General features: G+C 39.6%; 1 protein-coding gene across 6 annotated transcripts in view; it reads right to left on the bottom strand.

The window, feature by feature from the left end:
• lrp1bb (low density lipoprotein receptor-related protein 1Bb) overlaps positions 1–26791 on the bottom strand; it is a 332674-nt gene that overhangs the window by 182221 nt on the left and 123662 nt on the right. For all 6 annotated transcript variants that reach the window (XM_049594030.1, XM_049594032.1, XM_049594034.1 and 3 more), the window contains 4 exons: positions 4823–4942; positions 4066–4194; positions 1961–2218; positions 770–932 (listed from right to left, as the gene is read on the bottom strand). In XM_049594030.1, the coding sequence (XP_049449987.1) occupies positions 770–932; positions 1961–2218; positions 4066–4194; positions 4823–4942 (670 nt within the window). The remainder of the gene's footprint in view (positions 1–769; positions 933–1960; positions 2219–4065; positions 4195–4822; positions 4943–26791) is intronic.

The raw sequence follows: 26791 nt of genomic DNA, 5'->3' as shown, positions 1-26791 counted from the left end.
CTTCAAGATCTAGTGCTAAAAAAAAGCTGTATCACTATTATTAGTGTATCACTGTTTCTTAAATGTGTGTACCATTATAAATGTGCTCTGAGCTTGGTGTCTGTCCTTGTGTCTTCATAATATAATGGCCCTGCTCGTCTTTTTCTCACAGGAAATACGAGGGCAGAAAAAGCTTTGAGCTACTGAATCTGGTTCAGGTTCTGCTACAACTGCTGCATGCAATTTATTTAATTTCTTTTTCTGTTTGTTTTGTTTGTCTGCATGGTGACACGGGAAACTGCTAAGGAACCTACATAAGTTCTGTGTGACCATCAACCACATGCTGTAAATGTTTTTTCATTGTGAGCAGTGTGGGGATATTTTTTACTCCACAGTTGCTCGACTTTCTTTTTTTTTTTTTTTTGTGATCTCTACAGAGACAAAAATCCTGTAATGGAAAGTCCTGCAGGGGCCTATTCTACTGAGGGATGTGGGGTGAAATCAGTGAATACAAATGAATGTCTCGACAGTAGAAACTGTCTGAAGCATCACCAGCTATCCACCAAATTACACAGCTCAAAGAGAGGAGGGCTGAGTCGAAGGACAGGGAATCATTTAAATCCCTTCATTGTAACTCACTCACATTCTTCCAGACAAGTCAATTGTTATGCATAGTGATTTTTTTCTCTCTCCCTTCGTCCATTTTTTTTTCTTTAACAAAAGATGCATGATGATAAATGAGCCTTGCGGTACTTTCAGAGATGTATTATATAGGCTGCGGGACACTTACCCCATGAGAGGATCCAGAGCTATTCCTTTAGGATTCAGCAGGTCTAGTTGTAGGATAGTAACACACGTGTCCCCAGCATGGTTACAGACAAATATCTTGTCGGTGACTCGGTCAACAAAATAGAAGTTGCCTGTCAGCCAGTCGATGGCCATGTGCTCCACATCTGCAATGGCAAGTAGGTGTAAGACTCTTGTGTTAAACTGTTAAAATGTAAAGTATACTTGAATACAATTTTCAACAGTGTTCATGACTACCACAGAAACATTAAAAAAAAAAACACTGGAGAAGCAGAGGCTGCCATATCCCTCTTTTTACATAGTCCTTAGCCCAGTGCCAAGAACACTAGGTCCTTCACCTCCCATAATGCATCTCAACAGCATGTTTTTTTAAGTTCCTCCCTGCCTATCTCCACGGCCCAGATTTATGAAGGTTTCTGGTAAAAAAAAATATCCAGACTCCAAGCACAAGCTGCAATAACCCTTATCTTAAAAATACTATCAAAGCTTCCACTGAGAAGTTGTAGTCACCATGTAGCATAAACTGATCTTGAAGTGTAAAATTGGTGCAGTTCTACTTTAAATTTAACCATCGCCGCTGGGAATTTTGATTGGCTGGCAGCTCTCCACTCAAGGACAGTATAACCTGACACCTCTGATGCAGGTGTTCTCAATGATTGCACCAGTATTTAACTATAGGCGACAGTTATAGGTTAGGCTTTGACTGAAGGCCTATAAAAATAGCCAGCGCAAACTATGCACATTTAATAGCAGGTCCGATATCTGTGATGATCTTGACCGGATCTGACTAAAAAGGAGGGAAAGGGAGCACTTTTGAAGAAGAGAAGCTGGCATCGCCTCCAGGCTTGAAGGACAACTGTAAGGGAAAGGTGAGCGGCCAAAACCGCTGAGGCTAACCTGCCTTCAACCGCACTCATAATGAAGAGATATGAGAGAGCTCACAGGTAAGAGTGTGAGAGGGAAAAAAGGAGAAAGAGAAACAGAAAGGGGGTGAGCATGTTTGTGTGACAGAAAAGAGCATTGGTGATGTATATCTCGTCTCACCGCTACCCTCCTGTACTGAGAGTTTTCACAACTTCAGATCGGATTATCACTCAAATTCATCAGCAAAGTAAGGAGATGAAAAGGGGTATGAACTGGAAGAGAAGGGAGCTATAAATGGCTGAAAACATACGTTGCAAACTTTGTTGCGTTCTTATTTCCTTTTCCCGTGTGAATCCACGCAGATTCCTCGTTTCAGCACAGCGGAGTTGCCCAGAGGATTCTGTCGAGAGAGCCCAGCATACGCTCTCCTGGTTGTGCTGGAAATCCAATGCCAGTGTTCCATTTACACTCAGAGACCTCAGGGGCTGGAGGCCTGTTCCATTTAGATGGGTGATGACAATACGATCTGCACCACCAATGACTAGCATTGGACGGCTGTCACCAGGATCTAGAGTGAAATGGAAAATATGGAAGGTATTATTTTATTTTGCCTCAGTGAGAAAAAAAAAGTAACTGTCAGAGGTAAAAAGCATGAATTGCATTCAGACTCAAAGAAAGAAAGAAAGAAAGAGAATATTCTCCCTTTTGGTTAAACGGCACCAAAACAATGCAACAAAAACCGATTTCCCAAGCTGATTGATTTGAAGTAAAACAGCAAATTGAGAAACATATGTCTAGTTGAGGCAGGACTGTCCGCGGTGGTAAAACTGAGATAAGCTGCTTTATGGGCTTAATTGAGCGTGCACATTCTCTGACATCAGTTTCACCCCCTAAAAAGGGCCCTTATTTATCCTGATCTTCCACAGAAGTTGAAGTCAGGGGCTACTCTCCTAATATAGGCAATAAATCAGAATGTCTGCTAACATAACTGCTTCCCCTTATCCCTCTGAATCAACTTTTAGTAGTCGGACATTTTTCTCCCACATGAGGGGTAGATGGGGTTTTGACCAAGCTCTGTTACAGAGGTCTACCCTGAGTTTTAATCTTGGGAAATGTCAGCTGATGGATCAAAAATGACAAAGCTATTTTATAACACATCATCATAAAGTACATTTCTAGATTATGAACAGACAAATACTATAAGGGTGTGTTTGTATAGAGTATATTTTTGGATCATATGCTGACTGACTTATCCCCTCCACAATGAAAATACACAATAATACAGTGAGCAGTGATGGGTCTGTTATATGGAAACACATTCCTGCCATTCATTGTATTTTTTAAGTCCACAAAAGATATTTTCTGCAACATGTATGAACCCCAAACCTCTATAATCTACAATTTGCAACTTAACATGAGTCAGTGAAGTGCATTAACAAGCAGACATGAAAACCATCGGGGTATTGTGAAGTCAGATTTATGCTCGGAATACAAATAGAATAAAAAAATTATTATACCTTTCAGTTTAATCTGAGCCAAATGAGAAGAGATTGAATCAAGATTAAATCCCCAAAAAGAACATTTGTGCTGCGGAGTTTCAACTTCAATCTTACACTCAACACGTTAATATGTTTTTCATTCCCTGCTGCTCCTCATCTTCGAGCCTCAGAGAGCTCTATCTGAAATTTATATTCATGAGCTTTTACAACTAATGGTAACCCCATAGTTATCCCCATACCACTATCGCTCTCTGCTAAATTAATATTAATGCATGTGAGCATTGGGTTCAGTTAAGTTTATGGGTAATCATATTCAGTTTATTCCTGGTAGGACACCAGTCACATTGATTAAAAGCTGCAACTGTGGTGTTCTCCCCTGCTAGGTGTGTTGGGCCTCCAGCTATTTTCAACCCATATATGCCATAGTGACAACACCCTTAAAAAAAATTCTGTTTCACTTTATGGTTAAATGCATGACACAAAAACATACCGCACAAGGTTAAGCTTGTTTACTTGCATCGGTGGACCACCAAAACACAATACCCTCTTCGGTTGTTTTATTTCTAAGTAGGCTGTTTTACTCATCGGGACAGATTTCTTACCAGCATCGGGCATTAACATAAATCAGGGTGACGCTGGGCATTGTCTCCGCACAAAATACTTCAGACTGCTCCCACTTAAAATCTCATGCTCATTAATTTTATCATTATCCTGCCTGACCATGTCTACCCATTCCCACATGGGTGATAGATGTGGTCACTGCTAAACCACATTAATCTTGCCCTACCAAAGCTACTGAGCACCGAGGCTGACGATAAGCAGGAATTCCACTCTGGATGAACAAAACCACCTTGTTTATTATTAGAGATGAAACATACATACTATGCAGATTATGTTGTTTCCCAATGCCGCTCACCTTGTTTGGCTTTGCAAGATGTCCTGTCAGGCTGCAGGATGTATCCCTCTGTGCAGCTGCATCTGTATGACCCATAGGTGTTCGTGCAGGTTTGGCTGCATGCGCCATACATGGCACATTCATCATGATCTTATGGAAAAAAAGAAAGAGAGTCATTTGTAACAAATTAGGTGTGCTCAAACATGACCCAAATACATAAAGTATACTTAATGTGGCCTCACTCTGGCACCTCAGGCATAATTACTTTTATAACCAATGAGCCTTTTTTGGAGCTGCAGTATATAAACTGCTCTCTCCTGTCTTCCCCAAACAGGATCAAACTCAGGGAAGCGGTGTTACTTTGTTAAACCCCTTCCTCCAGCATAAATATGCAATTCTGTGCCATGTTCTTGGTATAAGGTATGTGCAAAGTCCAAATAAGACACTACAACTCTGGAGGCACCTTTGACAGCGAAATACTGTCTTCCTCACTGGCTGTCAGAAACCAGGCCGGTGGCACATATGAAGAGAGGGAGAGGAAGAGACACAGAAAAATTGCGTGTCGTATACTATAGGTGTGTATGCATGTTTGGGTGTAATGCACTGTACATGAGGCCCTGCCTGCAGACAGATGGTTCTCATATACCTCGTACCTCCTGCTTATTCATCTGAAGGAAGTCTAGCTGAGGGCAAAAGGAGGGATTGGTGTGGGGAAGAGGGAAGGGAGGGGGGGGGAGCTCCATGGCAGGAGGCCCCCACCAACGCAGCTGAATCCTACCTCTGCAGCTCGTCCCGTCCTCGCCGACCTCAAAGCCATCAGCGCAGAAACAGAAGGTGCCATTTCTCGTCATGACGCAGCCATAGCGGCACCGGAGCTCGTGGCAGGCTGACAGGAGCTCTGCAGGGGTAGAGAGGAAGAGAGAAAAAGTGAGATTTGGAGAAAAAAGGTATGAAAGGGTACGCAGAGTGGGAAATTACTTTTTGATTTGGGAAATGACTTTTCTGGATTTTTCTCTTGTCGTGGCCCTTTCAGTCACAACTGCTCTGCTGTCGTTTGGCAAACAGATCTGTCTAACCTTCAAGAGTTTCAAAATCTTTGTGGACAAGGTATGAATCACCACAGAGAAATGAAAGTGGTGTTTGTTTTGCAGAAAAATCAGAAGTTTAACTGTTGACTATAGGACCATGACAGGAGGGATGTGAAAAACAACTGTATAAATGTCACCATGTTAATTAGTAAATGTCACAGGATAGAGACAGGTGGAGAGTAAAAAGTCATTTTTATACTATAAAGTTTAAATGCCATATACATAATGCCCCGGCAATCAAAGACTTTTGATCAGTACAGTTAAAACAGATTACCAGCCTCGCATTCTAAAGCCATCATTTGACACATTGATTGACTGGTAGCAGCCCACAGGAAGTGCTAACATTGTCATTTCCCATGTACTTTCTGAAAATTGTGATTGGTGATGACGGTCTGTATAGCACTAATCTTTACACAGGAAGGAACAAAGAACAGCTAATTATGGCATGATTAAAGTTCAGTAGAATAAATAGCACAAGAGAAAGTATAACCCTAAACACAAAGCTTTTCTCCTTTGCACAAAGATTGATATGCCACTGCTGAACATTAATTAATGTCAACTTACGGCGCAGAAGATAAAAGCTTGCATTGATTGTCCTTGGTCTTTCCTGTGCTAACCATTTCAAGACATTATGAAATGCTGCAGCAGCAGACCAAATCATTTCTTGACAGGATGTATTTACATTGAACAGTGTAGTGGGAACTGAATGACAATCAAAGCTTCAGTTATCACTGCCTTCTGAATGAAAGCGCAGCATTTGGTTTTGATCTTTAAGAGCTGGAATTATGTGATGCCAGTGGATCAGATGCTTTTTAACACTTACTGAGTTTTCAGAAGTCCATTTTTCATTAGAGTGTCTAACTTTCTTGCTTGCTCACTGACACATTGAGATGAATGGTGCGATTGTCTTGTTTGGAGAGCAATGTATAAATCTCACTGAGTGCTTGTTGGAGACCAATATGTCAACTTATAATCATAAGAAAACAGTTGTAAGTGGAGGATATTTAGCAATAATGTGTGGTGAGTAACTGTTGACTAACGGGGAAGAGGCATTACACACACACACACACACCACACTGTTTCTTAAGATCTCAAATCGTGAGAACAAAAGTATGTACAAAGTACTGTTATTGATATTAAAATATTCAGGCTGTAAAACAATGGCCCTTTTACCTCTCACAGCTTCAGAGAGGCCTGAGATGGAATTGCGGGGTTAAACTTCCCATGTATTTGGCTTTCATAAAGCTCTCAGAGGAGTTTTGACTGACAGGGGGTTGAGTGGAAAATGACTGAATTTTCATTTCGGGGCAAACTATTTTTTGAGGTGATAAGAGAGCAAGCAAACACTGCAGTATTAAAATGGTGAATGCCCAGTAGCTTTTGGTTTTCATTGACCACAGAGAGCCTGTTTGGATATTTATTAATACTCCTCACTGGCTCATAGGGGTGAAATGACTTTGGGGTAGCAAAGAGCTGGAGCTCGATAAACTTTAAAGAGAATCTGGAAAGAAACTATTACAGAGAGGCACAGTATTGCTTTCCTGTGTTTAAAGGATGTTGTTAAAATTAATAATTTGGTGGCAATTCTTTACCCCATTTATTCACCCAGTGGAAGAGTCTGGCTGTTGGGCACAAATAGAGGTTTTGCTGCACTGTTAATGTGCAAACATTTAACCAAATTTGCCATGTGAAGTTTTAACACAATAGGTGGTGGACAAAGGAAGACTCTTCACTAAAATTTAATTTGAACCCATGGTCAAAGTGAGTAGAAGATGAACTGAAATATGCTTTTCAACATTTTAAGAAAGGTTAGTGTATTATTTTTGTTTTGTACAATTTTAGAGTAGAAAAAAAAGGAAAAGAGCATGCAAAAGTTTGGGCACTCAAAGTCATTTGAACAGTGTCTTGGACCTTGATTAGCTTGGTAGGGCTATGGCTTGCTCACAGTCATCATTAGAAAAGGCCAGGTGATGCAAATTTTCAAAGCTTTATAAATATTCTGACGCCTGAAACCTTGTCCCAACAATCAGCAGCCATGGGCTCCTCTAAACAGCTGCCTAGCCCTCTGAAAACTAAAATAACTGATGTCCACAAAGCAGGAGAAGGCTATAAGAAGACAGCAAAGTGTTTCAGGTAGCTCTCTCCTCAGAAATGCCAAGAAATGGCAGTTAACAGGAACTGTGAAGGGCAAGTTGAGGTCTAGAGGACCAAGAAAACTTTCTGAGAGAGCTGCTCATTAGAAAACCAAATCAAAACTCCTGTTTGACTGCAAAAGACCTGCAGGAAGATTTATCAGTCTCTGGAGTGGTGGTGCACTGTTCTACTGTGCTGCAACACCTGTACAAATACAACCTTCATTGAGTCCTGTGGACTGGTGTTAAAATACAACTTTTTGGACACAATGAGCAAAGGCATGTTTGGAGAAAAAAAGGTGCAGAATTTCATAAAAAGAACACCTGTCCAACTGTTAAACAGGGAGATGGATCAATCATGCTTTGGACTTGTGTTGCAGCCAGTAGCTTTGGGAACATTTCACAGAATGGATTCAGTTAAATTCCAGCAAATTCTGGAAGCAAACATCACACCATCTGTAAAAGAGCTGAGATGAAGAGAGAATGGCTTCTACAACAGGACAATGATCCTAAACACAACTCAAAATCCACAATGGACTACCTCAAGAGGCGCAAGCTAAAGGTTTCGCCATGGCCCTCACAGTCCCCCGACCTAAACATCACTGAAAATCTGTGGATAGACCTAAAAAGAGCAGTGCAGGCAAGACGGCTCAGGAATCTCACAAAGCTAGAAGCCTTTTGCAGGAAGAATGAGCTAAAATCTCCCAAACAAAAATTGAAAATTGAAAGACTCTTCGCTGGCTGCAAGAAGCATTTAGAAACTGTGATACTTGCCAAAGGGGGTGCTACTAATTACTGACCACGTAGGATGTTCAGACTTGTACTTCAGGCCCTTTTCCTTTTTTTGTTATTTTGAAACTGGAAAAGATTGAATTAAAAAGTAATCTTGCTTAGAATTTTAAAGAAATGTTTCATCTTTAACTTCATGCCTCAGTTCCCAGTTAATCCTCTACTTACAGTACAGGCCAAAAGTTTGGACACACCTTCTCATTCAATGCGTTTTCTTTATTTTCATGACTATTTACATTGTAGATTCTCACTGAAGGCATCAAAACTATGAATGAACACATGTGGAGTTATGTACTTAACAAAAAAAGGTGAAATAACTGAAAACATGTTTTATATTCTAGTTTCTTCAAAATAGCCACCCTTTGCTCTGATTACTGCTTTGCACACTCTTGGCATTCTCTCCATGAGCTTCAAGAGGTAGTCACCTGAAATGGTTTTCCAACAGTCTTGAAGGAGTTCCCAGAGGTGTTTAGCACTTGTTGGCCCCTTTGCCTTCACTCTGCGGTCCAGCTCACCCCAAACCATCTCGATTGGGTTCAGGTCCGGTGACTGTGGAGGCCAGGTCATCTGCCGCAGCACTCCATCACTCTCCTTCTTGGTCAAATAGCCCTTACACAGCCTGGAGGTGTGTTTGTGGTCATTGTCCTGTTGAAAAATAAATGATCGTCCAACTAAACGCAAACCGGATGGGATGGCATGTCGCTGCAGGATGCTGTGGTAGCCATGCTGGTTCAGTGTGCCTTCAATTTTGAATAAATCCCCAACAGTGTCACCAGCAAAACACCCCCACACCATCACACCTTCTCCTCCATGCTTCACAGTGGGAACCAGGCATGTGGAATCCATCCGTTCACCTTTTCTGCGTCTCACAAAGACACGGCGGTTGGAACCAAAGATCTCAAATTTGGACTCATCAGACCAAAGCACAGATTTCCACTGGTCTAATGTCCATTCCTTGTGTTTCTTGGCCCAAACAAATCTCTTCTGCTTGTTGCCTCTCCTTAGCAGTGGTTTCCTAGCAGCTATTTGACCATGAAGGCCTGATTCACGCAGTCTCCTCTTAACAGTTGTTCTATCGATGGGTCTACTGCTAGAACTCTGTGTGGCATTCATCTGGTCTCTGATCTGAGCTGCTGTTAACTTGCCATTTCTGAGGCTGGTGACTCGGATGAACTTATCCTCAGAAGCAGAGGTGACTCTTGGTCTTCCTTTCCTGGGTCGGTCCTCATGTGTGCCAGTTTCGTTGTAGCGCTTGATGGTTTTTGCGACTCCACATTTAAAGTTTTTGCAATTTTCCGGACTGACTGACCTTCATTTCTTAAAGTAATGATGGCCACTCGTTTTTCTTTAGTTAGCTGATTGGTTCTTGCCATAATATGAATTTTAACAGTTGTCCAATAGGGCTGTCGGCTGTGTATTAACCTGACTTCTGCACAACACAACTGATGGTCCCAACCCCACTGATAAAGCAAGAAATTCCACTAATTAACCCTGATAAGGCACACCTGTGAAGTGGAAACCATTTCAGGTGACTACCTCTTGAAGCTCATGGAGAGAATGCCAAGAGTGTGCAAAGCAGTAATCAGAGCAAAGGGTGGCTATTTTGAAGAAACTAGAATATAAAACATGTTTTCAGTTATTTCAGCTTTTTTTTTTAAGTACATAACTCCACATGTGTTCATTCATAGTTTTGATGCCTTCAGTGAGAATCTACAATGTAAATAGTCATGAAAATAAAGAAAACGCATTGAATGAGAAGGTGTGTCCAAACTTTTGGCCTGTACTGTACGTAACTACAGTAAACAAAATTCTGACCCAGGGTTGCCAAACGTTTGCATGCCACTGTATACACCGATCAGCCAAAACAATAAAACCACTGTCGAATGAAGTGAATAACATAATTCAACTAATAACACTGCAATGCTCTGATGGGAAACTGATTGACATTCATGTGGATGCCACTTGACATGCACCACCCACCCAAACACTGGACCAACTACCCCCCAACGAACATTTGCATCTTTTCTACAATTAAAAGCCACAGTATTACTTATTATGTACATTACATGGTTATCACTTTAAAAAATGAAGTTAAAAAGAAACATGTTCTTAAAGATTTTTTTTGGCCATTTTGCCTTTATTGGACAGGACAGGTAAGCGTGAAGGGGGAGAGAAAGAGGGGGGATGACATGCAGCAAAGGGCCACAGGCTGGACTCGAACCCGGGCCGCTGCGGCAACAGCCTTGTACATGGGGCGCCTGCTCTGCCACTAAGCCACCAGCGCCCCAAAAAGAAACATGTTCACTAGCTTGCATTAGCAGCCTAAACCAGTAGTTCCCAACTGGTCCAGCCATGGGTTCAGATTTCCCCTTCATCATTAGTTCAAGGTCCATACAGTTTAATATATTATTCAGCCTAATACCACGTCATACTAAGTATGAGCATGTCGTTGAGCTAGTTTGCTGTCTCTGTCAAGTAGCTATATCTAACATATCTCATGTGACAGACATACTATGATGTACTGTGTTACATTGATTAAGTAACTCTACGTTGACTTTTGGTCTCACAGGGGACATGGACACTGGATAAAAGTCCTGTGCTTGTTTGACCCATCCACCTCCCCTCACTCCAGCCCTAATTTGACTTTATCACGCTTTAGTATACATCAGCTGACTCCTCCTTTGCTCCAGTTTCTGTAGCCACTAGAGGTCACCACTTGACAATTAAAAAAACAGGGGTCGTAATTTCTGCATGCAAAAATGACCTATATGGTCATATTTTTGAAGGACAGTCTCGATTTAGTTGTTGTCATGTGTTTGTATCAAAAGACATCTCGTCTTTGAGGATTTCAAACTTGTATGCTGGTCTTACTCAGTGTTATAAAAAAAAAGCCAAGTAATACTGTATGGAGCCAAACTGTTTTCAGTTGTTCTCTTAACTGCCAAAACTACCCCCGCTTCAAGCTACTCAAAAAACAGAATGCATGCTGGAGAGATTTTCACCAGCTAAGTCATTCTGTCCCTCCCAAGACACACAGGCAGACCTTAAGTCACCTTTTGGAGACAAGCAAACATCTTTAATAGAGAGTTTTCAAGGCACCAAACAAGTCTGAAAGGTAAACAAGATTCTAATAATTCTAAAATGCCTGCATGAAAGCCTGCAAGAAAATCTCCTTACACATGAAAGTTTCTGTTAGGGAGCTTACTACACTCATATAACCAATGGAGATATAAACCTGTCCCCTAATCATTATGCTCATATACAACTAATTTGCATTGGCTAATAGGTTTTGCAGGAAATGTAATGCTGCCAGATTATGTATTTTATTAAAGTACAGACAAAACTTTTACGTGGATGGGAGGGAGTAACATTTCAGAGCAAAACAACAACTGAGTCGGAATGCAGAGACAATTTCTTTGATCCAACTTTGTGAAAGGCTCAAAGGTGATGTGTATTCTGTTGATAGCCAAAGTTAACTGAGTGCCTACATCAGTACTGCCTTGCAGCTCTCCTTGTTTGTCTGCAATCCTATGGCAAAAACAACACATTTTCAGGATTCATTAATTCACTCTATTTTCATGTAAGGAGAGTTGTTTTTAAAAAAATATGTTTTTTTATGACAAAAATAAATAAATCTATCAGTTGTGCACAGTAAAGCAACGTGCAGAAACACATACATGTAACGATACATAGTGTGTATCATACATGCATGCAAAAATACACAAGCACTCTGATAAACACACGGCTGTCATGTTGCGGCTGTATCCATAATTTCAAAATACATTTTCAGCTCAATTTAACAAGGGATCATTAAGTTTCACCCTCTGAAAATGACTGCAACCCCCTTTTCACTGTTAAAAATGTCGTAATGTGGCCAGCACTGACATTATATGCTGCTGATTATGACATAACATAAACTGTTGCATCTATCTTGTTTTTCTCAGTTCTGAATTACTCATGTTTAACTAGTAATTACCAAACAGCGGTAAACTAAATGAGAATCATGCAGTGTAAAAGCATTTTTGCCATGCAAATGAATTTCTTTCAGATTAGGATACACACTGCATTCCAGCCTGAGCTTGCTTTTTCTATGGTCTTAGACAGTCTGAATTAAACGTTTAATTACATTTACTTTAAACCTGGGCCATAATGTTTGCAGTTATCAGAAATATTAAATGTTTTTAAAGTTTATTCACTGTTGAGCTACTCTGTAGCTGCAGCTAACAATTAGAGTTGCCTGCCAATTACGTTAACAAGGCCAAACTGGAGTCAAAGCTGAAAAGTGGATCACACACATCCTTTTACACAACAAGAAAAGCCACATATTAAAGTTATTTTAAAGCAACATAATGCAATGCTTGGTCTTTTTGTGATCTGGCGCCCCTACAGCTTCTGAGTTATACACCAGTATTGTAAATACAGACCCTCAGTTACAGAGAGCAAGAGCAGGGCAAGTAGGGGCTGGGCAAATTAATGGGCTGTGCGCAACTCTACAATGAAACAAGATTTCATCCATTTAAAATAGTGAAAAGCAGAAAAGTAATATGTGGTGGTCAATTTTGATATTGTAGCGGGCTGCTACAAATAAATCAGTGTATAGGAAACACTAGATATTGACAGTGATGGACATTCTGCTGTCAGATTGTTGTTGTTTTTAGACGTGAGACCGAACACTACAGCTTATGTCTGGACAAAAAAAACCATTTTGCAACCCTGCCTTGTTTTGCTTTAATATTAAGTATAATTCATGCATTGCTTACAGTGTGTGATGTTTGGAATTTTACAACACGTCTTCACCTCTGCGATGATGTCTTTTCTAAGACGTAGATGTGTGTAATGTAGTTCAGTAAAGTATTACGCAGTTCCTCCAAGAAGTTACATGGTGAGGGATCGTGGGGCGTGAACTGAGAATAAACTGAGAATAAATAAGGCGCAGTTCTCCCTATTACAAGTCACTGTACCATCAAAATGATTTTGAAGCTGTTATTTTAAGGTAAAAGAAGTTGCATAATGTTGCTTTCAGTGTGAGCACATAGTGTTCCATAGGTTACTTCATCTGATGCAATCTCCAAACCACATTTTCTGTGAATATGAGCTGCTACCTGGGAAAACATTCAGACGGCGAGGTTGTGTTTTTGTTATTTTGAGGGTAATATTATGGAGTGAGATTCTGCCGGACATATTGAGGTGGACTCGCAGTACTCCTGGAAAAGTGGGGCCACATAAAGCTCTATGAAATGACAAAACATTGAATGCAATCAGTCATCATGATGACAATGGCCAGGGAAAAGGCGCAGGTTGAAGTAACCAGAATTACACACACCTACAAAGAGCCACATGCTGGTAAAATTTGTCTGCTTGGATAGATACATTGTCATTGGCTGCTATCTTTCCGAGACATTAGCATTTGAATGGCTCAGTATAAACAGACTTTCTCTGCCTTCTCTGACTGCTATACTGTATGTCAGTCAAAAGAAAAACAAAGGCTTTGTATGAAACAGGTTCCTGAGTGGCTCCCTCTTATGATGGCCCTATAGTGCAGGGTTGAAAAAGAAGACTCTCTCATAAAATCTGTATTTCTGTATGAATTATCATGCAGACCAAAAGCAGAAACTAACAGGAAGTACACAACGATTGACTAAAGGATGTGTAATATTGATTTATAAATTTCCCAATTTTGTTACTGCTCCAGTTGGAGCCATATAATGAATCTCTGTATGGTAACATCCCTACTAACCCTTTCATATCTAAAAAAAACATACAGTCAAACTCACACAGCATGAAAATGTGTATTAAAATGCTGTCTGGTAAAAAATATTTGGAGGTACAAAAAGAAAAAATTGTCAGCCCTTGACAGGCAGGTCAAAGACTGACGCTGCTTCCAGCCATCTCTGTTTACTCGCACTCAAGCTTGTGTGTGGACCCCATGTGACCTGTGCATTATTATTCATCGTGTGGTACGGTAACTAGCGTGCTTCCCTGTTGTGAGGCAGTATGCAAAATGACTACATGCCGGGCTGGAGATATTCAAAGCTAATCCTTATATCTGCTCAAAGACGCCAGATGATCAGCTTTCCCTTTTGGCAAACACAGAGTGCTGCAGGGAGTGTATATCTGCCACTGAGCCCGCTTGATGCTTTTCACATATCTAGAGCTATGCAGTGCTACCTCTTAAAGCATGAGTCAATAGTGAAGTGCATGTAGTAGCCTTGATACTATGGTTTTCAGATATACTGTATGTGGAAGGAATATGCTTTAGATACTTAGCAAAAGCTTTTCATTTTCTTTAAGCTGTATTCTAACTACTTAAATTCCAGCATTAATGACAACCTCTGTCTTTTATGCTGTCCTCTGCAAATAAAAAGTAAGACAGCTGTAAAAGACGCACTTTCAAGGAAAGAGGACACTCAAATAATGAATTGTAACTGCGAAGACGTTGTGAGAAGCAGCATGTTTAATTTGTTCTGTTATCTTCTCCAAAAAGTATCCCAACTGCACCTTAAAGGAAGCTACTGCTGAAGTTCAGAGCACATGCAGAAATATTCATGAGCTTCTGAGCAAACAGGGCATGATATAAGCCACAATGTAGAAAACTGGGATTTGTAAAATGTTTGAATTACTGAAATATGCGGTCAAATGTTACTCATGCTGATACACAGAGGCATATGCATTCACAAGAGCAAGCCCGGTCTAATTTGCAATCTACTGCAGTCTAATTTGCTCTAATCAGATGTATCAACAGAATGATTCTAGCAATTGCACAAAATTAATTCCATCTGTTTTCACATTATGCTTGGTGAAAAAAAAGAGAGAGGGGGGAGGGGGGTTAGACATGTGAAGCTCGGATGAGGTTCTGCTGCCTTGTCACTGGTTTGATGTATTATCAGAAATTATGAAAAAGCTTTGATTTGCTACATTTCTACATGTGATCTGTTAAGAGAAACCACGAGGGCCGGTTTTCACAACATTGAGGGGAACAAGCTCAATTTAGAGCACAGATACTGCTGAATTGCAAAATGTAGAGAATGGTGAATTTATCATATACAATTATATAATAAGAAATCTGAGTCAGGGCATGTATTAATTTAAGTAAATGTGCTGATCAACTAATGCAGGCATGGTAATTTTATGTTGTGAGGTGACAAAAACCTTTTATATGACCATTTATATCACAGATATATACATATCATACGTACTTGTTGTGACTTGTGTACTTTTTTGGCCGTCTTCACGACTGGATTCATAAAAGAGACACAGCTAACGCTAGCTAAAACTGAGATGTGCAAGACTTGCCAATGACTCAGCAGGTGTTAATACAGACTTAGGGAGTTTATTAAGAAGGGTTAATTTTAGCAAGATTCCACTCTCTGGAGGCTAGTTAGCCTGCCACGTGGGCTCCTCCTTTCTGAGAGAAGTACCAATTCAACCATAAAAAGGGTCCTCCAAAATGTTGAATGTTCTTAAGGAAATCACTGACAGTACATGCACGGTTAGAAAGACTGCCTTGCGGTTATATGCCACAGCCAACCAGTCAAGTTGCAGTTAACATCCATGTCTGTCCAGACACATATGTGGCCATGACAGTAGACAGTGTTTCAAATATGGACATTGCCGGCGAAGCTACAAAACTGATGCTTCACACACACATTTAACCCGACAGCACAGAGGACCTATACAATCAGCACAAGGTGGTCACCTAAGAGAATCATCACCAATTCAGCGTCCAACCAAATGTCTACCCTCCTGTTCCTGAGTTATGCTGTTGAGTAATGGCCAGATGAACAGTGAATCTGACCTTTGACCTTTTAGATATAAATTGTCATCACTGTCATTATTTTCTATTAGACATTTGTGTGAAATATTGTGAGAATTAGCACATACATTCTTGAGTAATGGCCAAAATCATGTTTTGTGAGGTCACAGTGACCTTGACCTTTGACCACCGAAATGTAATCAGTTAATTAAGAAATCTAAGTGAAAGTTTGTGCCAAATTTAAAGAAAATCCCTCGAGGCGTTCTCAGGATAAAGTGTTCACAAGAATGGAACGGATGAACGTATGGAAATATAGACAGATGGACGGACAACCCAAAAACATAATGCCTCTGGCCACGGCTGATGCTGACATGGAGGCATAAAAAAGGGGAAAAACACATCTTGTATCAGCCTTCATAGGCTGCACAGGGTTATGATGTGCTCTAGTCAGTAGTGCACCACAGAGGTTGACAGCACGTCTCCTGGAAACAGCAGCTCTCATATGTCAGTCAACATGAGGGATGCCCACCCAGAGGCCTGAATCTTAAATGCTGTTTCCACAAAGACATCCAAAAATTGGTTTACCCTCTCTAGAAAACTGAGTAATATGCACATCATCAGGAGTATCACAATAGTTTGCATTACCTTACACAAAAGTGAGGAATATTTAAACCAGTTTTACTTTAAATTTTTAGTTTATTCAAATGATTAGCGCTGAATTTCTGCCTGTTTGAGACATAAAATTCACTCTACAACATCCAACGAACAAAACATCACATCTGTTTTGCTGACTACTTAACAAGTTTCTCAGACATTCCACATTCAGCCACACAGATGGTAGAGTATGAATGGTGAGTGTGGCACTGTTGCTCTGCCAAAACAAACAAGAAGCCTCACCATGGACGAGAAAAAGACTAACCCAAGGCTAACACTCAGATTGCCCCATCTGGCCTAATTATGCTTTCCCTTTAGGGATGGCCATGGCCTTTGTCTGTGAATAGCCAGTCATTCCCCAAAACTCTGTTTGCAGTCAAGGCCTGTAATTAATGTTGGACCAAATTAAGATGCATACCCAACACAGAGGCTACACCGATGGCTGGCTCAAGGACCTTTAATGAGTGGATTTCCCACCCATAAATTAGGAGCTTAACCCGTTCTGTAGGTGTGTAGCTGTGGTTGGTATCCTCTGGGTGGCAAGAGTGACAAGATTGATTTCAAAAAGATGAAATTGGGTCATAAATTCCCCGGGGTTCAAACATTCAACAGTTTCCAGAAGGGTGTGCAGGGAAATATTATTTGTACAAGATGAGCGATGATTGCAGTCACACAATTTATTGACAAGGCTTTAGAAAGTTATCTGAGAAGCTTAAGTGTGTCAGCTTTGATGTGACACAGAGCTGTCCGGACGGTCTAGAAGGTACAATTTTCCCAAGAAATTGAGAGATACATGCGCGTTTACATGTAGTTTTCAAGAAATGTAATCCTGTAGCTCAAACTAGGGCTCAAATGTGACAGTAAATGTTGTTAATCCCTCAAAGCACAATTCGCCTAGGGATTTGAGAACTGGTGCACTGCCAGGCTTCTGACATGCCCTTAAATATTGGAGGAAACGTGGTGGGTGTGGGTGTCGAAATCTTCCAGCAAACAATGAAATTTTAATTCTAACCACTCCTGAGGAAGAAAATCCGCTGTAATAGGATTTGATGACACCAGATTGTTTCCTCATATTAGGGAGAGTAATGATATGAGTGACAATATCTTGCCAGACTGTGGAACAACAAAGTAAGATGCATGAAATATTGATTGCCAGTGTCTGCTGTTATTTATATAGTGTGTAGTGGGGCCTGGCAGTCAAATATAACCAGGATAACAGGACCTGGAACCTCAACTCTTCAAACAGCAGAGCAAAATCTGACAGAGAATTTAAATTTAGATGAATTTAATCTGTGGTGTAGTGATAGTTGATGATGTGAGTGTACTGCTATGTAGACGGGCAGGTTAACAAAGGGGGAGTGGGTATACTCTCTTATACATTCTAATAGCTTTTTGGCTGATAGTTGGGTACACTGTAAATGACCAGAAAAAGAGGTGGGTTTACCCATGGATGAACTACTTAACTGGCCTACCAGGCCATGGCTCAGGGGCCCAAAGTGGCAGGGGTCTCCCTGGCCTTCATCTTCATCTTCATTTTGTAGATGAAGGCCAGGGGTCTCCCTGGCCTTCATCTGCAAAATGTTGCTCAAATAAAGACACAAAATGACCATGAAGAGATGCAAAGGAAAAGAAGACAAAAATGGACACTGAGAAACTTCAAAAGGTGCACAACTACTAAAACCACAAAAAATGACCCCAAAGAAACACAAAACGACTACAATCAGACAGTTTCATTTTTTATTCTTTATCTATCCTTTATTTAGCCAGGAAGTTCCCATTAATATACAAAATCTCTTCTACCAGTCCTAGTCAAGACAGTACAAAAAAAGACAAAAAATGACCTCAAAGAGACACAAAATGACTACACAGAATGATCTGATGAAAAATCTTATCACAGATACAAAATAACTTCCAAGAGACAGAATATATCTACAAAAAGACCCAAATGTCTCAGAGAGAAAAAAATTAACAAAAGAGACATAAAATGACTTCAAGGAGAACCAAAATGACTACAGACACAAAATTACTAGAAAAAGACACAAAAGCCCCATTCCAACCAAACACTTTCGGTATGGTACCTTTGGAACCAAAAGTAACCCTTCAGACATGGTACCTAGACCCTAAGTCCACATCGTGTTTTGTTGTCACACACTGCTCGGTCCAGCACTCACTGTATTTCCTCACTATCGATCACACAGATTGAAGTCCGGGCTTTGTTTATCGTCCACAGGACAGGGTTGCATGCCGACATTTTCAGAACAAAATAAAACAGGCTGCATATATTTGGTATATTTAAAAACAGTGGGTTTATTCATTTAGTCCTTCTAAGGCAAGCTTGGGGGTTTAGTGTTACCAGAGACCACATGACGCTCCACGAGTGAGGATCAAAATATATACAGTTCACATAATTGGGTTGAAATTAATATATATGAACGCTTGAAAATCCACTCATCACTAAAAGTGTATGTTATATAAAAACTAATGCAATGGTCAAAGTTGTCACAGTGAAATTTAAAGTGTGCTGATGGATTCACATCATCAACTTGTGCACTGAGTAACATAAAAAAACATTCCACCTTAAAAGTTGCTGGCAGTTGGCAGAGTGAATTAAGTAGCTATAGCTGCTGCAAGAGGCAGCAAAACATCCTTTAATTTTATAGTTACAGTCTACTAATAAAACTCTCCATGGTAAGAACAGTGGTTACATGAGCCTCAAAACCAGCCACAACTCAGCCCTGAACAGAGTAACTGTCCGCTATTGACCAATCAACGGACTGCACTGTTCACAGTTCCACCTTTTAGTACCAGATCCGTGTGCTCAGTACCCCAACAGAAGGGGAACCAAAAATGGGGACGGTGCGGAACGGCTCCACTTGTACCATCCACAAGTTTTCATAGTGGAAATGGGGGGAAAAAAGCGTACCGAACCGAACCAAACCATGCTGCTCGGTGGAAATGGGGCTAAAATGACCTTAAAGACACACAAACTGCCTGCAGACACAAAATCTCTAGAAAAAGATACCAAACGACCTCAAACATTAACAAAATGTCTATAAAGAGCCACACAATAACCACATAGAGACCCAAACAACAGCAGACAAACAGCAAGGCAAAATCTGTGTGTCTTGCGCCTGTGTAGGAGAGGTGGTGGTGCCTTTTGCTTATCTGTGCCCAGGGCTCCATTGCCTCATGATCCACCCATGGGTATATCCCATAAACCAACATACACCTTCCACTTCACAACTGGATTTAATACATGTAATACTTTGACAGATTACTTGGAAATGACCTTTTCAGAAATCAGAAGCATCTGTATTGAGAGCAGAAGCAGGAAATACAACACTATTGGAAATTACAACCTCATCTTCTCTGGTAAAGTGACTGCAGTGAAGTAGAATAACACACTAAAAAGCACAGCACAGTGCAGAGTACCACCGGAGAGAGGAGAGCGATCACTTTGACTACTTACTGTAAATGTTCCATCCATTAGAGGAGCAAAAATTTAATAAATATGCTAATATGTTACAGTCTACGAGGCCGGTTGGCAGCACATTTTCAACCTACTGAGAAACACTAAAAAAAATCATTGAGCTGTATTCATGGCTAGTCACTTCGGAACAAGAGCATCACTTATCACGGGCTCCTTCACTCTGGAGAAAAGTGTTTGTTTGTTTGAGTTGTCGTAATGAAAAGTTAATCAAGTGAGATAATTGAATGTTGTTCAGAGACAGAGGGTGGGAGGGAAGGTGCATGTTTGACATTGTTTATATTTCAGAGGCTTCATTGTTCAAAAATAAAGAAAAATATATACTGTTTAATGTATTATTTTTAGTGTCAGTATGTCAGCGTCAGAAAGTATTAGAAAAAAATCGATTACAGTGTGTGTTTGCTAAAGAAGATGAACCAAGAAGACAATACTTTCTCTCTGCACGTCAGTAATAAGATTTTTTTTCCTGCTACTTTTCAACCAATGAATTCAGAGCTATAATTCAAATCCCCAAATAGCTTAAATCAGTGCGTTCTCTGCAGAGGGCAAACACATTGCCTTTGACAAGTTGTGCTATGACATGGAAATCATCCCTGCATAAAAGTCCAGATTACCCTTACGTGGCAGAAATAGATCCATATATTTTGGAATCAAATACATTAGAGAGCCTGTCAAAGCAGAGTGCTGGGAGAGGCAGCCGCACCTCACCACTGTAACATTCAGCGGCATTCAGAGGATTATTTTTGCTGACGATTTTCTGTTGGAGTGAGTCAGACTGGCACAGGTTGACTCCAATCATATATTTAATCACAACCAACTATGCTCTCTAGGAAGCAATTTGTGACAATGTTTGCTCGTTCATCTTTCCTCTCTGCGTCATAAACCCTGTTATTAATTTTACAAGTCTTTTTTTGCAGATAGGAGCCAAAATATATCCTGCATGTAATATCTAGTTCTCAATGAGGAAACACAGATATAGTTAATAAACTTTTTAATCTTTCAGTGTGTGGTTGCTTTCATCTGTTTTTGTGACTGCATGTAGAGTGCTGAATCTGTACTTAACCATATAAATTCCAAGGGGAAAAAGTGTGCTTTTGTACCAGTTTGATCTTTCATCCTCTCAAATAAGTTCAAATATGTAAGCACTGAACTTTTTTTCATGCTAACCAGGGATATTTCAAAATGAAATGAAATTTTATCTGAAAAGTTGCTGTCAAGATTTATGGTGGATTATATACATTCATTCACAGGGTGTCATGTATGATACCTTAATACAAAACAGTACTTCAACTAATCATGCGACAGCTGGTAACTTTATCGGGGTTGGAGTGATCCCATTGCAAGATTATTCTTCTACATCCCTCCAGTTCTTTCTCTGAGATTACACAGCATGAAATGTTTAACATTTTGAACTTCATGAAAAACTGTCATGCTAATGATATATATAGTTTAAACATGCATTTCTTAAAGACTCATGCTCACAGCCTTACGCCTCATCTGATCAATCTCTATATCAGGCTTTCTGTCTTTGCCTCCATCTGGAAAACAGTCCAAATCACCCGTTTTTAAAGTGGAGGATCCAACCCTGGTTTAAAACTACAGGCCAATATCCATTCTCCCTGTAGTATCATAATTATTGGACAAACTCTTTTCCAACCAATTAAACCAATTAAATACTCACCTCAATAGCAATTATCTCCTTTGTGGCTTTCAGTACGGTTTCTGCTCCACCTGTTCAACTATGTCTGCATTATTATTTACCGAACAAATATGTACCTAACTCAAAGGTCATGTCACTTCAGCCATTTTTTGTGGATTTTATCAAAGCCTTTGATACAATGAATCATCAAGTTCTGCTGTATAAACTCATGTCATTTCAACTCTCACCCTCTGTGATAAAAAGTCTCTCCTCTTATCTGTCCAAAAGATCTTAAGTAGTTACAATCAATCAGGTAACATCTCCCCCTCTGACTTGTAATATGGGAGATCCACAAGGCAACATTTTGGGCCCTTTACTTTTTTCCTTTATGTCAATGACCTTTCTACAATGTGCATATATTTTATTTTTATTGTTTACCATATGCAAATGGCACTGTGATTTTTCTTTCTGATCCAAAATATAATCATTTAACTATCAATGTCAAGAAAACAGAATGCATTTATTTTCATTTCCCTAAAAAAGTCTATGTCTGACCCTATTCATTTTGCAAATCAAACACTAACCATCACAGACACCTACAAATATCTTGGAGTATTCCTTGAATTAACATCTCACTCATTAACACCAAATTTAGAACCAAACAAAGAAACTCAACCAGAAATTGTATAATAAGATCCGGCCATATCTCACCCCTACTGTTTCAGACACATACATACATGCAATCATTCTCTCGACAATCTCCTACAGTCTCCCAAGTTGATCCCTCATCATAAAGGAAACCATTGAATCAATAGCAAGACTATACAACAGAGCTTATAAGATCCGTGGAAACCTCACTCGTTGGACTCACCACTGCACAGCACTCTTACATTCTAACGCCCTGTCTTTTCAAAACTACAAAAATAATCAAGCCATTAAAGTTTACTTTCAGATCAAAAGCAACAATTCCAATCCTACACTTACTGCTCTACTTCTAAGTCACAAAACAAGACAAGAACGCATCACTAGATCAATTTCACATGCACTTATTCTTGTACCGCCTCACAAAAACAATTGTGGTTAGAAATCATTTTTTCACACTTACACTGGCCAGCTCTGATCAGATCAACTGATCAATTATCAACCCCATGACTCAAACTGTGCAAATTGCTGCTGAGAAAAAAAATAACTCATGAAAACTTCCATCTCTGCTACATTCATGGACCTGCATAAACTTAGAAACTTAGTGAGGGGACACAGAATGACCTCAAGGCTCTCTCTGTCTCTCAGTTCAATTCAATTTACCAGGCTCTGTTGGCATGACATTTAACGTGTTGCCAAAGCACAAATACAATTAAAAGGCGGTGAATAAAATTTACAACTGATAACACAAATGACAATAGCCAACGGAGCAAAATAGGTAATTAAATTAGTGAGCAAAATAGAAAAACATCTATTCAGTACACATACTGACATATACATATATACATACATATGTCATATGTCTCATATGTTTACCTATAAACACTTCTTCAAAATTCAAAATCTGGAGTAGTGGAATAAATAAAAAGCAGACTGTGAGCAGGGGGTGTACCTTGCTTAAGATAATAAAGAAACAATTAACAACAATATATTACAAATTGATGATACAAAAACATAGCAGAAATTGCAAAGACAAAAAACTTGTGAAATGTAGGAGTAAATAAAAAGGCAGAGTGTGAGCTCTGAGGAGACAAACTCCAGCTGTTATATGTTGTTCTGTTGGTTGTCCCTTAGGCTGTGACATGCAGTCACTTATCTTGCTGCATCTACATTTTCTCTGAATAGATGTTGCATTTTAGTCTGGTCAGAGAATGAATCAAAATCTTGTAGTTTACACTTAATTTTTGTAAAGGAACTTTGTTCTGATGTCTTCACATGTGCTACACTATAGCAGGAAATGTTGCTCTGTCTCCACCTGTCTCTGTGGAAAGAGCTGACACAGCCAGTCTTCTCTAGGAAGCCAGGTATCTCTTTCTGTCTCTCTTTTATACCAGTCAGTCAGAAAAGTCAACTTTCAAGTAAATTTGCCTGGTTATCTAGAAATACTGACCACCTTAGCACACATTCATGTGAACATGATAGCTATACCAGACATTACTCAAATTCAATCAGGACATTTAAATGTGTCATTAGGCAATATTAATTCTGACAGCTGCATAGTTGGCCGGTCATAACAAATTGCTGGCAAATCATGTCTGACAATATTTTGATATCATACTGACAACGGCTAATAATAATGTTGACAGCTGTGCACTGTAGCGGCTTAAGCTAATCTTAGCTGATGTTAACTTCACAGACTGACAGGACAAGCTCTTTCACAACTCTGAAACCTGAAGGTCTCAATTCGGAGCTTTAAATGTGATAAACTGAAAATGATTTTATGATGTGCTGTAAAGTTCAACTGAGAGATTCTGACAACACTTTACACCCAATAACTGCTGCACTACCCGCTAGCTAAGTGAAGGGTCAACACAGGCAACTGTTTATGTAAAACTAGAATTACCGCACCAGTCAGTTTGCACTTACAGTTTACATCCGTGTTTGTGAAAGCATGGATACTTCACACACATCTTCCCCACAGCCAAACAGAAAATCTAGACAATCCGGACGGTTTCAAGGTGGACACCCAAGATTAGTGTCACCAGTTCATTATCTGGCCAAATGTTGCCCCTTCTGTTCTTGAGATTTGACATTGAGTAATGGCCATAAAAGTGTTTGTGCTTAACATTATGTGGTTATTATTATTATGTCACACTGAAGTTGACCTTTGACGTTTGGATATAAAATATCATCACTTCATCATTTTATCCTATTAGACATATTTTATAAAATGTTGTCATAGTTAGCATATGAATTCTTGAGTTATGGCCATAAGCACGTTTTGTGATGTCAGTGACCTTGACCTTTGACCCTCAACCAAATTCTGATCAGCTCATTAAGTCCAAGTGAACTCAAGAATATTGCATTCATGAGAATGTGACAGATACAAAGTCACAATGACCTGAATCACTGACAATCAAAATCTCGGATCAGCTCATCATTGAGTGAATGTGAACGGTTGCGCCAAATTTGAGGAACAAAAAAAAAAAAACACACATTCTTGAGCTATCACCTTCTCAAGAATCAGAAAGACAGGGTCACAGTTACCTTGACCTTTGACCACCAAAATCTAATCAGTTGATCACTGAGTCAACGTGAGTGATTGTGCCAAATTTAAAGAAATTCAGTTTAAGGCCTTCTTGAGATATTGTTTCTCACGCACAGCCAAACATCAAAAATGATAGAATGGTGATTCTTCTTCCTAATGACATTCTTTGGCAAGCATAAATGATACAGACACCAGCATGTGCAAAGCATATTTACCAGAAAACAGCCAAGAGTTTATTTGTTGTTTGGCTGACAAATTTAATGTTAATTAAGTACGGCTAAGTCAGTTTGCTTAGACTATGGTCATGAAAATTAACAGTCACTGGTTTAATCTAAAACTTTTACTTACTACAGCCTATTATGACAGTACTACATTGTTGTTGTTTTGAAGTTTTGATCAAAATTGTGGTTCTTGCGTTCACACCAGTCAAACCATGTCACTAACCTTTTCTTAACTTCATAAAGGTAAAGGGTTACATCTAGAATATGATATATTTTCAGGTAAAATACCCAGAATGTAATAAAGGTTTTTACTTACAATAGCAGTACAGGGGATCTTTACAACCTCGTCTCCCACTTGAGAATTTTGAGACACACCCAAACTGGCAATGTTACTTGGATCACCTTAACAACTCTGAGGGATTTGGTTGGGGATTACAACCAAGCCTTATACTTCATTCTGCTTGTGAGTCCCACATCTACTGATGTGACATCTGATAAAACAGCTGGTTCAAATACTCAAATTCAAACAGTCATAGCACACAGAAAATTACAGTTTATTCAGACATCGCACGTTAAACAAATTTAGACTGAGTAGATATTAGGCAGATGCAAAACACTGATCCATTTTCCCTGAGAGAACACACTTGCAAGCTTAGCACAAAGAGAGAGGAGAGAGATCAGGGAGCAACAAACTTCCCCACTAGGGGAAAACCTCAGAATCAGAGCCTACAGGGGGATGAAATGGAACAGTGAGCACTTGCAATAACTGCAGCAGCTATGGTTGTATTGTGAGCAGTGTAGCAACTCTTTCATTGGCAATGAGAAAGTGAGCACATGCATGACAGCTTAAACAGAACACTATATTAGAGTAGGGCTCTGGATATGTGTATACAGTGTATCCTGTGTGATTTTTACAGTGCGACACAAGCTGTCTGAACTGGCTCCACAGGCCTCACCCTGTTTAGGCTGGAAGGTTAACAAAGCATGAATTATATCTATTGTTTGCTGTTTTTGATATTCAATTTGATGCATTTTCTGTGTGAGGAGGATTGCACTTCACTTCACTATCAACAAATGATGCTGACCAATTCTGCAGTAAATGTCAAGTTTCTATGAGCTATTACCAAATGAGGCTTTTAATGATGAATGTAATGGTCTGGGTCGAGCTCATTCAGGTATGAAATTTCTATCTGAAAAATACCAAAGTACTAACTAATGTGTTGTCTAAATGTCAGTAGAGGTGAAACATTGTGAACTCTATGTCATTCTCATGTTAGCAGTAAGCTTTAACATGTTCACCCAATACAATGTATCTGAATTAAACATTCACTCTCAGCTAGTAAGAGCTACAGCAAGGAAATAATTAACTGCATTTCAGTTTAGATGAAGAGACCAGAACAACCAACCACGCAACAGTATTAACTTTCATTTAAAAAAAATCAATATAAGCCTGTTGATTAAGGCTTTGTGCTATTGTGTCAATGAAAACTAAGGCATTTCCATACTACTCCAATGTCAGTATTTAAAGTAGCTTAATACTAGCAATTCTAGCACTGAAACAAACAAAAAAAAGATCACAACTCATCACAGCAGGACAGCTTTTTCTCTTCAATAAAAATAAAAACTAGAAATATATATCTGCGTTTAGAGGTATATTAATGGATTTTTTGTTTGATCTGAAGTACAACACAAAGACATATCTGTGTTCAAATGATACCGACATGTGCTATCACTCTAAAGATTGCATATGCAGTGGCACCACCATGGGGCGGCCAGTCGGGGCCACAGCCAGCC

Source organism: Epinephelus fuscoguttatus, linkage group LG13, assembly GCF_011397635.1.
Source record: "Epinephelus fuscoguttatus linkage group LG13, E.fuscoguttatus.final_Chr_v1".
Classification (NCBI taxonomy): Eukaryota; Metazoa; Chordata; class Actinopteri; order Perciformes; family Serranidae; genus Epinephelus; species Epinephelus fuscoguttatus.
Note: the sequence above shows the minus strand (reverse complement) of the source record. Positions and strands in the feature narration are given on the sequence as shown.